Source organism: Pangasianodon hypophthalmus, chromosome 5 (assembly GCF_027358585.1).
Source record: "Pangasianodon hypophthalmus isolate fPanHyp1 chromosome 5, fPanHyp1.pri, whole genome shotgun sequence".
Lineage (NCBI taxonomy): Eukaryota > Metazoa > Chordata > Actinopteri > Siluriformes > Pangasiidae > Pangasianodon > Pangasianodon hypophthalmus.
The window spans coordinates 7107789-7123630 of record NC_069714.1 but is presented as its reverse complement, the minus strand read 5'-3'; the positions used below and the strand labels follow the sequence as shown (position 1 = coordinate 7123630).

The window sequence follows — 15842 nt, the reverse complement described above, 5'->3', positions numbered from 1 at the left end:
GTGCTTGTGCTGACATGTGTCCGTCAGTGTCCCTGGGTTCGTGTTTGTTCCGAAAGCCAGGCACCAGAGGCAGAACTGCAGATTGATGGTACGACATCATTTCAGAGCTGAAGTTCTGTCAGTCCTTTGTCATGAGGGGGCAGAACAATAACGGCAGAGGAGCTGCGAACAATGCAGTGCCAAGACATGCAGGAGGCTCCCGGCCTGCTGAGGAGATTAAGCTTCATGAAGGTGAATCTGCTGGCTCCTCGCTGCATGATACCCTGCCTGCCTGCTACATAACTTACCTGTCAGCCAGCCTAAGCCAAATAAGGAAATATGACATTTCACTGTGTGGCCATGATGAATCATGCCCAGAGTGACTTATTTCATACATAGATAGCTTTAGGCTGAAAATGCTCACAATTGAAAAATAACAGGCAGCAAGCTTCTGAGTTGGCATTTTCTCTGTCACTGTTTGATCCCTCAATCCATCAAATAAACACTGGTGCTCTGGAGAGAGACAGAGAGAGAGAGAGAGAGAGAGAGAGAGAGAGAGAAAGACAGAGAGAGAGCCCTACTTTTAAGCAACTATATTGATTTCATGCATTGTAATCACTGTAATACATTAACATCCTTTCTAACGTTTATTTTAGCATAGTTATTTTAGTCACCAGTAATATTTTCAGCCAAATTTGTACTTCACACACACACCTTCTCACTTTCTCATGCCCTGCTCTTCATGCTTTATGTTTGCGCTCTCAAAAGACGATCTCTAAATCATCGAAAGATCCAATAACTTACACAGGTGAACATAAATAAAACTGTAAAAGTGTGAAATTGTTTTTTGCTGCTAAAGATGGTGTGAAGCAGATTATCCAGGTAAAGCTCTTGGGCACGGGGTATTATGTAGCAATATGTAGCAATCTGTTAATAAAAAAAAAACGAAAAAAAAACAGAGATGTTTCCATGTTTTAAATGATTGTGGATTTTGGCCTGTTGTCTGCAATGCAAAATATGTGAATGCACACACTTGTATTCAAGTCACAGCATTTGTGAGAGTATGACTTTAATATCAAGAGAAAAGCATTCTGTCGGACAGCTGGTTTTTGGTACCACTAAAAATCAGCATAAAAATAAGTAAGTAAAATCTATATATCTAAATCTATGCACTGCACACACTGGGTTCTTAAAGGGATTGAGAGAAGCTGATCTCTTACCCCACCCTCACATTTGCATTGTGCCACTTCTGTGTGTCAACGGTCATGAATGAATGAATGAATAAATTAATAAATAAATAAATAAATGAAAAAACAAAACAAAACTGCAACGCACGGCTCTTATTCCTCTTTTTTTCGCACTCACTATGATAATAAAAATACAGCCCTTTGTATGAAATTACAAAACATATCAGCCTTATCATTGGATTAGTGGTTAGTAAATCCTGCCTTTGCCCTTTTTGCACAGAGTTTGCATGTTCTCCCTGTGCTTCGGGGTTTCCTCCCCAGTCCAAAGACATGTGTTGTAGGCTGTTTGACATTTCCAGTGTCCTTGGTGTGTGAATGTTTGCGTGATTGTGCCCCGCGATGGGTTGGCACCCCATCCAGCGTGTCCCCCACCTTATGCCCCAAGTTTCCTGGAATAAGCGCCAATCTCCCCTGTGACCCTGTGTAGGATAAGCAGTATGGAAGATGGATGGATGGGTCAACCTGTCAATGTTTATATTTATAAATACACAATATAAATGTACCAAACCATGCCAGCAGAATGGAACTCACAGCATAACAGAGCCAGAATTTTTCCCCCTTTAATTTGTCACCAGTCTGTAAGTATTAGCATTGATGAGGATGAAAATGATGTACATCCTATGCTATGGCCTTCACAGTCACCAGATCTCAACCAAAGTGAACACCTTTGGGAGATTTTGGACCGACATGTTAGAGAACAACAACTGAGGGAATATAATTAGGAAGATTGGTCTTCGACCCTTGCAGTGCAGGACCACAAGTTTCACAGGACCAGCAGTTTCCACAGCATGGGGCAGATGAGTGATGAAAAAAGAAAGTGCATGGAGAGCTTATTTCATGTAGCTGGTAGTATCATACAAAATAGACAAACGTAGCTGCCTTTTATACTTTTGTGCCTCACAGAAACAAGAGCTGCATTCCTCCATTATTAGGAAGACAAGCAATAATGCCACGTTGGCTTAACCCAATTTTACACAGACTTCTGTCTGGCCTTAGCTCAAGGCAAATGCGACTGAATGGAGTCACTGACACATATTCAGAGCTGCTATCAGCCCGCAGCTTTATCTCTAGTGCTCACGGCTGTAACTAGCTCTGAGGACACCAAGGTCCACACATAGGAATGTTTTGTTTTTTAACCTCTCAAGTATCTCCTGTTGTCAAATTCAATATGGAAACAGCAATGTCCTGATAATATGGTGGCAGAATACTATGAGGAAAAAACTTGCAAAGCAAGGCCCAGTAAGCCGTGACGAGTGGTTGATCTCCAAGCAGCTGTGGAGTACACATTAGGTTTCCCCATAGACTTATTTTTAGCTCTCACAAGACACTATGCATCCAGGCATTAACTTCTTGAGAGTTATGCAACACACATATTATAAGCTAACATGTGACACAGCTTTGATAGGTGTGAGAACATATCATATAAATGTGAGTGTCTGTGAGGACAATTGGTGGGTTGTAAAATGTATACTCAATATACGCTAACCAGACGCTAACTCTAACTCTGACTCTAGTTGCAGAAACATTAGCTGTTGTCAATTTTAATGTATGCTTTTTCAGTAATTAAGGCGATGCAAGACAGAAAAGGAAGACGAGCAGACACGCTCGGGGAAAGAGAGAACTGTAAACTTGGGTCAGAGCAGTTTACGGAAGAATGGAAGTATACCAGGGATTAGAAAGTAGTAATTGGTATAGTTGTTGTTGTTGGTCCTCTTTCAGCTGCTCCTGTTAGGAGTCGCCACAGCCGATCATTGGTCCGTGTATTTGATTAGGCACTGTTTTTACACCGGACGCCCTTCCTGACTCAACCCTCTCCAGTTTTATCCAGGCTTGGGACCGGCGTTGAGAGTGCACTGTAGCACGCAACCCCAGTGGTTGGGGTTGGTTCCCTGGCCAGGAATCGAATGCAGGCCGCAGTGGTGAGAGCGCTGTGGCCTAACCGCTAGTCCTCCAGGGACCCAGAAATTGGTATAGTATTGTGGTATATTAGGGCAGCTTGGTGATGCAGTAGGTAATGATGCCACCTCACAGCTCCAGGGTCCCCTGTTCAATCCTGAGCTTGGCTTACTGCTTGAATGAAGTATCTGTGCACCGTCTGTGTGAGTTTCCTCCCACCTCCCAAAAACATGCCAGTAGGTAGACTGGCTAAGATAAAATGGCTATAGGTGTGAATGTGTGTGTGTGTTTGTGCATGATGCCCTGTGATGGACTGGTGTCCCATGAAGGGTGTATTCCCGCCTCATGCCCAGTGCTCCCAGGACAGGCTCCGATCCACCGCAACCTCGACAAGGATAAAGCGATTACTGAAAGTGAGTGACTGGTATATTTAACTATGAAGTGGGTCACATTTCTGTAACATGGACCTCACTCATTTTTTTATCCTGATAGTTTGATCTATAAACCAGTTAGGATCGGATGACAAAAATAATCACCAAATATTTATCTGGACATTTGGCTTCAAAACATAGGCCAAGGACTTAGAAGGTAGGTGTGTTGTTTTAATTTAGCATGCTGTGAGACCCAGAATATTAGTACTTTACCATCACGAATATTACTATTATATAGTTCTGAGTGTGTACTGTTGGAATATGTAATTTTTAGCCACACTTAGCTGGAAATAGATATAAAGTGTCAGCATACCTGCAAACATCTTTTACTTACCAGAGAACATATAACTTCTTAACATCTCATAATTCCTCTCTGCTGACTTCTGACTCAGTATATTAGTTAGGTACATATTCTTATTTAGATTTAATTGCACTAATTCGATTTTTTGAACTAAAATAACTAACTGAGAATCCAAAAGACGAGACAATGCAATCATTATAATGTCCCATTCCAAAATGTTAACACATTAAGTTGCTTAAACAATGAAGTTGCTTAAATTGCTTAAACAGTGCTAAAAACCTGATCTCGTGTAACTAGTGCCAGAATTGTGATGAATGAGAATGCTTTTGTTCCATTTTATAGATTAAACTTGTTAGAAAAGCTATGATCCCTAATTGTATCCCTCATCCTACCCTTAACAATTCATAAAATTCACATTTGCATGGTCTTCCATGTTGTTTCCTTGACATTTAATGTCAGGCACTGAACTACCAATACACAAATATACAATAAAGGATCTAAATGTGTGATGCAAGCCAGGCTTGAAAAATAATTATGTTCTTCATATGTCTGAAAATGATTTTTTTTGTTCATTTATTTTAAAAGAACTTATTTCCTGAGGACTAAATCTTCAGCTATGACCCCAATCATCCAAGTAAAAATGCAACTAGAGCTGGAGCCTGAGCTGAATCAGATTATTGAAGATATTTGCCAGACCAGCAAGTCTTGACAATGGTGTCAGAAGTGCTGCGTGAAAGCTCTGGCAAGCCCTGCATCATTAGCCTGAGTGGCTTTCTCAATGTGAGCCTCATTTTATTAGGGTTTTTTTTTCTTTATGAAAATGAGATCAGCAAGTTTTAATATCTCAAGAAAAGTAACTTAATTTAGTCTATGTATAATGACAGGAGGGATGACTGGTGGTGAGTAAAGTCAACTCTTGTTGTCAAATGTACCACAACAAAACATTTCCATAAAGCTGAACTTCCCCTGGGGAAAGCATGTCACCCATGTCAAACAGATTGCAAACAAAAGTATTACTCAATGGTAATAACAGAAAATGCCACGAAGAACGCTACGAAAAAAATTCACTTTACCAACTGGAGTAGAAAAATAAGGAGCCATTATGGAATCAACTCAATTAGTTAAATGAATAGTGTTGTCACAACAAAAGTCACTCTTCTTTTGCTCACAGAATGAACTGAAATTAGGGTTTTTTCATTCTTTTTAATCACATATTAAGCCCCCACTGTTTTCCATTGTCAGGAAGGGAACAATTGTTTGACTGATGTAACAACACTCCCTCGCAGGTAGCACTTAATTATCACACCAACTGGATAACAGCTTTGCCACAGCAGCGATGACGAGCTGGATTAATGATACATGAAAAGCAATCTCTAGACCCCACTGCATCCAGCCCACAAGGGTATACTCAGCCCCGACACCTAATAAGGATCTCATAATGCTGAGATACCGTAGGGGTTCATCCAAGACCTCGCGGCTGTAAATCCCTCACATTAAACTCCTGCAACTGCAGAGGGGAACCTGCTGGAGCTCTGTTTATGATTTTCTCCTTTTCTACTGATCAATGTGAGTGGATGAAAAGCCTATGTTTGAAAATGTAAGCACTTTATATCTAAAGATCATGGGAGTAAGAAGAGCATAGTGATGAAGAAGATGATAATGAAGAGGAAGATGCATGAAGAAAATGAAATGAAATTGGACTGTGAATGTGGTTTAAATTACAGTCTTATCCACAGAGTCATAAAGAGAAAAAAGCAGTGAAGCTGCGAGGACATTTCATAACTGGGAATGAAATGAAGGGGACAGGCTGCAATCTGATCGAAGCCTATACAGACATAGAGCCAGACAGTAATTGCAAAGGTCTCTGTGTTGAGTATAATGAATAAAATATGATGCAGGGGTATTACTGTGCCAGGAGCATGTCATCACTCGCTCAATAAGAGTAATAATGGGCCATGGCTTCTGCTGAATGTTGCTCATTACTCTGATTGTCTGGAATAGGGAGCTTGTGGATTTACTCGTGTTCTGACTGTCTGGGTTAGCTGAGGCCAACGACGAGTTGGCGGCTGCAAAACCCGTTTGCACTTTAGCAAGAAAACAGGCTGTTAAGCACACAGACTGTTCTGGGAGTCGCTCTCACGGTTATTACAGGTTGTAGGTTTCTCTCCAAGAGCAGTAGTGCTTCTGTTACAGATTTACTAATGTTGTTCAGATGGAGAGGAATACTATCGTTTTGACTCTGACACCAAGAATTGTCTAGTTACTACTCACACTGCCCACTAACCAATCAGCAAAGCCAGTTATCATTATCCAACACTCATCACATTGGGCCGTATTCATCAAAATTGTGTAGAACAAGAACAGATTTGACAAATCAAATGGCATATAGTACGTACGATGAATTACAACATCAAAATGAGCAGTCATTTGAGCACAAACGACAATTAGCTTCAGCTCCATGGAAACAACCTTACACTTACAAGTCCCTTATTTATATGTCACATGCATTTGGCACACCCCATTTTACCCCATGTACATCTCATTTACACTGTGCTGGGATAGTGAGCCAATAAAAGGAACACATTTAGCAAGCGACCGAGATTTGATAGAAGAAGTAAAAGGATAGGGTGGGAAAAATTCACTGAAGATAAGTTAGTGGTGCTTGTGTCTGAGGTTGCAGAAAATAAATAAGTTCTTTTTTAGATCCTCAATGGAAAGAAAGTGAGGACAAAATGGAAGCTTGACATTTAAAAAATGAACTATTTCAAGAGAGGAAAGGATAGGCCTTTTGTATTGTAGAATTTGAATGGATGATATTTAACTTATGTCAGATTTTATTAAAGCTTTATTTATAAATATGGACAAGCTTCCATCATGAACAATAAACAAATCCTTATATCCTTAAATACTTATATTATAATGGTAGAAGAAATGAATTTCAAATACTGAAATGCATATAATAAAGTCACATCTGCAATGTTTTACTCTTGATATGACATTCTGCAATTACGTGAAAAAAATATGTGATGATATCCAGGACATCTTTGAGTAGTCCATCTGTCCAATACTCCACATTCAAGTTAGCACCTTTTGTATACAAACACAAACATTACTCAAATTGAAGGACTAATAAGTCTACTAATAATCTACTAAACTCCACTGCTAAACTTCAATGGACTCCACTAAACTCCGTTATTATTTTTATTGTTATTATTATACTACTGTACTTACTCTACTCTGTAGAAATACGGATAATATTGCTAATGATATTGATTCTTTAACTGCAAAGCAAGCATTTTGCAGGTTGTTAAAATGTTATATTTAAATTTATACACACTCCAACAAGATATGAGTTGAGTTATAAACTGATGAATAAGGTAATGGGAATTTGCATATGCTCAATGTATGATAAGATTTGACTGAACGTAACTTTGATGAATAAGGGCCAATGTGTTTTTATGTATGTTTATTTTGTTTGCAACACTATATGCTGAAAATGGGAATTCATTGGCAATGAAATTGCCTCTGTATTTTTAACCAAAATTTTCACTCTCTCTTTCTATCTCACTTTCAGTAACTGCTTTATCCTGGATAGGGTCATGATGGATCCAGAGCTTATCCCAGGAACACTAGACGTGAGGCAGGATAACACCTTGGAGGGGACACCAGTCCATCACAGAACCAAACTTTTGTTTATGTAAATGCACACTACATGAAGTAGAATACATAAGGGGCTATAGAAAATTCACTAGCACTTGTGTCTTTATTAAATTATTTGTGATGATGTAGTTATGAACATTTAAACTACATGCAACAAGGTTAATGTAAGAAATGCAAAACAATTAAATATTAACATATCAACAAAATACAGCGCCTCCAGAATGTATTCATACCCAATTGAATACATTTGTGAATACATTCAGTACTTTTTGCTCTACTGCAACATCAAATTGAAGTCTATTAAAGTGGGCTTTTTCTCTGCTCATTTTGAAGTGAGCCTCGACAGAAATAAAATTAAATAAAGTATTTATATGTCCCCAGAATTATTTAAAAAATAAGAAGTCTAAAAACTACATAATTAAAAAGCTTTTTCGAGAGCTCACACTAAACAAGTTAAACAGAGGACACCTATGTTAATTTAAATCTACTTGTGTCCAGTTGTATGCTTGCACAATAAATGTCTCAGACTTTGGGAACTCTCACAGATCAGTCCTGCTGTCATGAAGACCAATGAAACTATGAGATGAAGTTGTTAGGAGAAAAAACGACAGAAAAGGTTATTAAAATGTCGGCAAAGCTTTGAACCTTCTTATGAGCACTGTGAAATCCATTATAACAAAGTTGAAAAAATATGGCACTACCCAGACACTACCATGTTCAGGCCAAACTCAGTGCTTAGTCAAGAAGGACAATTGTCAGAGAAGAGTCCAGCCACATCACTGATGGGGTTACAGAGCTCACTGGCTGAAATAAGAGAACCAGAGCAGACCTCAACAATATCATCAGCTCTTCATATACCTGGCCTCTCTGGGAGAGCGGCCAGAAGGAAGCCACTTCTGAGAAAGGCCATGAATGCAAATGTGAGAGCTTGAGGGAAAAGATTTGGAGGTCTGATGAGACTGAACCATTTGGTCTAAGGCCAAAGCATAATGTTTGGCACAAACCAAACACATCCCAACACCCAGGTAACACCATTCCTGTGATCAAGCACATGGTGGTAACATCATGTTCTACAGTGCTCTTTCAGGCAACATGGATGGAGGCAAATATAAGCAAATTGTTGAGGAGAACTAGTTCCAGTCATCCAGGCATCTGTATTTAGGGTGAAAATATATGTTCCTACAGGACAATCAGTCAAAATGCAGGGCAAAAACTACAAACACATGCCTTGAAAAAAGAAGGTTTTGTTTTAGAATCTCCATGTCAAAGCCAAGACTTAAATCCAATTGAAAATCTATGGCTTGACCTGAAAATTGCTGTCCACCAACATTCCCATTTCCATCGAATTTGGCACAGTTAGAGAAAATTTGTATTGAAAAATGGAAGAAATGCCACAATCAAAATGTGCAAAGCTCATAGAGACACATCCAATACTTTCAATTCAATTGAGCATTTTTTTAGATTTTTTTTATATAATTCTGAATAAGTCTGAGGACATCTAAATATTTTATTATATAAAATATTTGTTATATTATATTTTATTTCTGTAGAGAGTCACTTCAAAAGGTGCAGGAAAAAAATCCCATTCTGATATGCTTAAATCTGATGTTGCAAAACAGCAAAAAGAGAAATAATCTTTTGGGGGTGAATACTTTCCGGAGGCACTGAATGTAAATATGCTCCATACATGTGACACAGAAATCAAGATCTTTGAAACACATTTTGCTAAAAAGTGTCCCCTTTGTATGACATTTGGGACACTCTGTAGTTCTAAAGAAAAAAAAAACACCTCCTAAACCTTTAAACTGGTTGCAAGTGTTAAAGATGAGATGAAATTGTGGGTTTTCTTACTAAAAAAAAAAACTGTATGGCTAACCAAGCAAGGATTTGTGCATTTGGTTCAGTTAATTAGGGCTCACTTTGACAGACTGTTCATTTGAGGCTGACCAGAAAATACATTTGGTATTCCTATACATATCAGGGGACATGACAGATTTAATTAGTGCTAAAAGGGCAAGTGCCAGGGAGCACAGTCCCATAGCACAGCACTGCCAGGAGATAAATGAGGTATTCCATGCGGATATCAGGATTTAGAGCCAGTTGTCTATGCTTTGCATGATTAATTTTAATTTAGTTACAACAATCCCTTACAATTACTAAGCTCTTTGTGTGACAGCTGAAATAACAATGCCATTTGCTCATACTAAACATGCATTAGCATCACTCCTGCATTGCAGCGGTAGCAAGTAAATGATGTATACATAGGGCTGAGTGCTAATTTGTTTGGAGAGGAAATACCTCCTAACATCAGGTGGCTAATTATAGCGCATTAATATAGATGACGAGTCATCATCTTTTCTTTGTGATTAATGTATTGGTGTTTGCCTCATGACGAGTCCTGACAATGGTAAACCAGACATCTCTCACTCCTATATTAACATGCTGCTCTCCAGGGCCCCAACGGAGGAGTGGCAGAGAGAGGGAAAGAGTCTCCCTCAGGCCCAGCAGAGACAAGCAAAACGCATTCCATCCCAGTCTTTCTGTCTCGCTCTCTGCTGTAGGAGTGCCTGCTGATCTGCTCTGACACAACTGACCTTTCTGGCTCCTGCTTCTTGCTCTGGCTGCTCTGAAAAGGCCAAGCCATGCAAGACAGACTGTGCTGCGCTCCCCTTCAGTGCCACCTCACAGCAGAGACAGCCACTCGGGACACAGCTACCAGCACTCAGGTAGAAAGAAAGCCTTGATCCTATTTCCTCTGAGAACATTATGCAACACTGTGCCTTCACAAAATTCGTGTATAACCAACAGAATGTACCATCCCTGTAATTGAGAGCAAAGGTACAAAAGATGGGGGACGAAATGCCTAGGGGCGAAATGTCTAGGGATGCCCACTTACAGAAGAAAGAGATGAAAATTTCATAAAGTCACCACTTCTGTGGTTGTACAAGCCTTGCTTATTGTCAAAAGAGATTTGTTTGTTTTTGACAGTCTTAGAAGAAGGTGGGAACACACTCAGTGAAATACAAAAGGAGGCACAGTTATAAGTGGAGAGAGAGAGAGAGAGAGAGAGAGAAATGAATTAATGTTGCAGTTGGCAAAGGCGAGTATGTCGCACTCTCCCAGAGGAAGGAGCTACTTGGCACTGCAGATATAAATTATATGCCTGTAGCCTTGCGGTTTTGGGCTCAGGTCGATTTTTCATCTTCAAATAAGGAATTTCTCAGGCTGGGACGCACCTCGGCTGCAGGCCACGCTATCTCCAGCTGTTCGCTGATCTTTACAATTCCACTCATAACAGGTCGTCTTTAGGACAATTACCGACTCCAGTTTGTACCCCATCAGGTTAGTTTTCAACTGAGCAGCTAATTAAACAAAGATTTGTTTGGAAGCAAATAACTGGAAGCCAAATAATATAAAAAGATTGAGCTTGGAAAATAGCTAAACTTATTTTAGAGGCATTTAAGTCTGCACACAATAATGCATAATTTGATGTTTGTGCTATTTGACCGAATGCAATGATAGTACCAGCTGTTTTTCATACTCTAATTGATATAAAAGAAGAGCTTACTCTCAGGGCCATAATTAGAGTACAGAGGATAACCAGACACAAGAATGTTGTTCCTCTTTCAGCTGCTCCCGTTAGGGGTCACCACAGTGGATCTTTGGTCTGTGTATTTGATTTGGCACAGTTTTTTTTTTTTTTAAAGAAAAACACCAGATACAACCCTTCCCAATTTTTATCCAGGCTTGGGCCTGGCACTAAGAGTGCACTGTTGCATGCTGGGGTTGGTTCCCTGGCCAGGAATTGAACCCAAGCTGCAGCCGTGAGAGCGATGTGGCATAACCACTAGTCCTCCAGGGACCCGACTAGACACGAGAATATTTATTCACATAACATATACTGTAGTTTCAAGGGGGAAATAAGGTTTCATATAACATTCTTTAGAATGTCCCTCTGGAGGAGCCCTTAAAGATCCTGTATAAAACTCTAAAACTCCTTAGCCAAATGGTTGCATTTCATAGAACCCCTAATGAAACCTATGAACTCTTAATCATTCAAACAGTCCTTGAGGAACCCTTTTTCTTAAGGATGCTTTCACATAAGCAGCATCAAGTAGGTTTTCCCCCTTCGTGTGGTGCATCTGAGCAGGTGAGAACGCAGTCTTCGCACTTGGGGTTTGCAGGAAAAAAAAATTCCGAGAGTGTCTGAGCGAGCTGATCTCAGTCCGGTTGCAAATAATCTCTAACACTGTTCAACTGCAGTAAAAAAAAAAAAGTGATTTGATGCTGAATCGACCCAGCTGCAGGAAGTTCTGGATATGTGGCCCGACAAACAAAAAAGTGATGATGATAATAAATAACACTGTAAATGCTGGATACAATACACACAACACTTTAAACTAGTTATTTATATAGTTATCTAATCATATTTTTAGCTCTGGTTTCTCCATGCTTCAGTGATTTTAGTGATTTCTATGTACACTTGGCAAATGTTTGTTTATATTTTTCCTGTGGCTTTATACAGTATGACCAATGAATAAAAGAGTTTTAGGAGTATGCTTTCAGCCCTTTTGCTTAATTTATTTACATGCAATATGAAACCAAACCACACTGCAAACAAACCAAAAGTAAAAAGTTTTGCTGTGATTAGGACTTGGCACATGGACTAATAGTTGTGACAGTGCCCTAAGAGTGCATTTTCTGACTGCTTTTCCATCACCACTTGATCTTATTTCTGCAGCTTTTAGAGGCATCTACACAATGATGCTTTTTTTTGTCCTTAATAATTAATCTGCAATCAGGACTCAGCAATTATGAGAAATAATGTATGCTAGTACTCCTTACACAGACACTTGGAAATATTAATATTTTAAGCTCGTTCAAATTTCTCAATAAAATATCTGCCTCTGACCTTGTTATGATTCATAATGACGTTTTCACTGCATCGACTTGTGACTAAATCCTCAGTTTAAAACCTAATTACGTTTGATTTTAAATAAAAAAGGCCCCAGTCTGGAAACACACTTCTTAAGGCCATTTTAGTGGATTCACCAGAGTAGTTATGTAGAATTTACTTGTTCATATAGTTAGTTTGATGGTTCCCATTCAAACCTGTCAGCAGCAAATTAGCTGCACTTGAGTTGTAGAAGTACAGATAATTACACCATGAATTTGCCTGTCAATCTGATGAATTGTGCAATCACGAATGGATAACCTGATGATTTAAGTGTTAGTTTTAGTCCAGTGCTTCCCTTAAGGCTGTGGGTGAAGTGCTTCTGATCCACAATCCTTTCTAAAACTGCTAAAGAGCTGAAAACCACCTGAAAACACTTTCACAGCAAAATAACATGGAAAACCAAATGCCTTCCATGCAATGTACATGAAAAGATCTCTTTACAAGAAGGTTTTTAGACAAAACCAGAACAGATGGTTTTTCCTTCACACACTCATAAATGTGAAAATCTGCACATTCTATACACATTAAACCCTCATTATACACAGTAAACAACTAAAATATCCTTTTAATAGCTCATGTATGCAGACTGGCACTGTCTAAATTATAGATGGGAATACTCGAGTGTGCTCCACAGCTCAGCTTGGCTTTATGATGCCTCATTTAAAGTTCATTACCACACGTTCTCTCCATCATCTAAACAGGGAAAGGTAGCTTGTTGGTGTGGGAAATTTACTAGCGAATGAACTGCATATAAAAATGAAAATATCCATTAAATATTCAGGGTATTATTTTCAGAGTAACAGTCTCTGACTTTCGCAGTAAGACCAAAGGCAATACTATAGAGTAAGATTATGCGTAATACAATGCAATCTATAAAATCACTGCTGTTGACTCCTGGGTATTGAGTATGATATGATACAATAGTGAATAATTGCCACTTTAAAGAAAGAAATATTTCACAAATAAACTTTTAAAAGGTTGTGTGCACACTCTCAGTCCAGTAAAACAGAAAATAAAGGTTTTAATAAGGTTAAAATTTTTAAAAATCGTTTTAATTCAATAATGGTTATTCAGTAATAATTCACCTCGACCCTGACCAGGAAAAATAATTGTGTCGCAATTTTGCCTTTTTAAGATTTCCTTTATAAAGCCTCTTTTAGGAGAATGTCATATTACATGTCTTTGTTGTACTTATGAAAAAAAGTTGACCCAAATGGTTTTGATGGGATATCATTCATTCATTCATTCTTCAGTAATTTTATGCTTTATTCTGGTCAGGGGTGCAATGGACCCAGGAACACTGGCAAAGACACTGTGAGGCAAGGACACACCCTGAATGGGAAGCCCCACATTCATACACAGATTCACACCTAGGGGCAATTTAGTATAGCCAGACCACTTACTGACATATTTTGGGAGGTGGGAGGAAACCGGAGAACCCAGAAGAAACCTGCGTGGACATAGAGACCACAGAGACATAGAAAATCCACACAGACAGTAACCTGAGCACTGTGAGGGGGCAGCACTACCTGCTGTGCCTTTTGACGAAATAATTTTATGAAATGAATGAAGATGTATCAATCAATATTTAGCTGGATGGATATGCCTAGTATCTGAAGAAAGCATAAAATTAAAAAAAAAAAAAATCTAAAACTCTGTGGCATTTGGTGGTTTAGTGCCTTGGAAGCCTTTAACTCCACAATACCATTCCAGTTATACTGTAATTTTAGAAAAAAAATGATAGACTTGACATTACGCAAGATTATCCATCACTTTTATAAGCAGAAGGAATAGGGAACGGATTAAATCACTGTAGTCCAATTTTACATTTTTGGCCTGAGAAGAGAGCAGGAAAAAATACCCTGGCTATTTATATCATCCACTGTCAACCCAGCTCTGGATTTGGGCATGACTCATCTCTTGAGTTTCTTAACTTTTCCTGGCAAAACCACTTCCATCTCAGACCTGCTTTTTCACCAGCAATGCTGCAGCCTGTGAGAGAGGAGTGAGCATTCCTTTACATTCACACCAATCATGTTTCACAAAGCAAGATATTCAATGCAAACACTAGTTCCACTCTATACAGGCTAAATTAACAGCTGATTGGCATCATTCTGTCACACAGACACACATGCACACACTGACAGACACGCGCACGCACACACACACACACACACACGCACCACACGCCCGAATCTACCAGGCTTACTTTTTCCGCTTCGGAGCGCGCTTCTTGTCCATCACAGCTGGCACGCAGTTAGTGAGCTCGGTCCAGTCGGCGTGCAGGCCGCAGCTCCAGCCCGTGGAGAAGCGCGAAAAGAGCCACGACTCGTCACGGCCCGGACGCCGGCACGCGCACTTCTTCTGGCCCGTCTGGCAGTCGCATGGTCGCTCCAGGCGCATGTTGCGCACCAAGTGGCGCCCGAATGTGGTGCCTCCGGTCTTCTGGATGTGCAGGAACACAAGCACGTCGTCCCCCTTCATGTCGAAGTCGACTCGGCGCGCCAGCTCGCGCTCGCTGAAGTTGTACTTGGACGCTGCGTCGTGCGCCAGCTCGCGCTCCACGTGCGCCGCCTCGTCCGTTACAGCCGCGTGTCGCGCGCTCGGCTCGCCGCCGTTCCGCAGATGGCACGACTGGCTGCCCGCTGGACAGATGTACTGATAGCCTATCATCACGAAAAGGACAGCCAAGACCGGGATGAACACCAGTTTATTGGGTTTATCGTTCATGATAACGAGAGGGGACTGTTCTCGCGACGACTATGAATCATTATCCATCTCACCACATCTTCCCTGAAGACATCATGCCTTTATAGGGAGGGCAAAACAGACCCATGCTACATGTTGATACAGTCAGGCGAAGTGGCTGTCTCCTGCATCCATCTAAACCTCAGCCTCAGCGACAAAGTTTGAAAACGAGCAGAAGAACTGAGCCGTTAGAAATGCGTCTCCGAGCGCGTAATTCCTCGGACTGGCTCCCATCAGCGTGTGAGCGCTCTGTAAAGTGGCAGAGGCTCGATGAGATGGTGCCTGTGGTGAAAGCACTGCAGCGCTCCTCACATCACCTCATCCCGCCGCCTCGTTCCTCCTGAGCGCATCATGTCCTGAGCTCAGCGTCTCCTCCAGCCGAGCAGCCTCACTGCCTCAGCCAAGGCTCCCAGGTTGCCAGAGTGGGCTTTAGTACTCATACTGCGAAGAGCAAACACAGAACAGAGGAATGTTGAAGAGTAAACAGTAACATTATGTATCGATTTATTTACACTTTTTTACTGTGTGACGTGAAATAAACTATGACATGAAAAAAAAAACATTTTATCTAATTAGTAACCTAACTAAGGGTTGATATGGTACCTTCCCAATGTAGGGTTATT

General features: G+C 40.2%; 1 protein-coding gene across 1 annotated transcript in view; it reads right to left on the bottom strand.

Moving 5' to 3' along the window:
* The window catches only part of hs6st3b (heparan sulfate 6-O-sulfotransferase 3b), a 57573-nt gene extending 41947 nt beyond the window's left edge, over positions 1-15626 (bottom strand). The window contains exon 1 of the mRNA XM_026927988.3: positions 14681-15626. Coding sequence (XP_026783789.2) covers positions 14681-15201 — 521 coding nt within the window. The 5' untranslated portion in view covers positions 15202-15626. The remainder of the gene's footprint in view (positions 1-14680) is intronic.
* Positions 15627-15842: the final 216 nt, after the last annotated feature.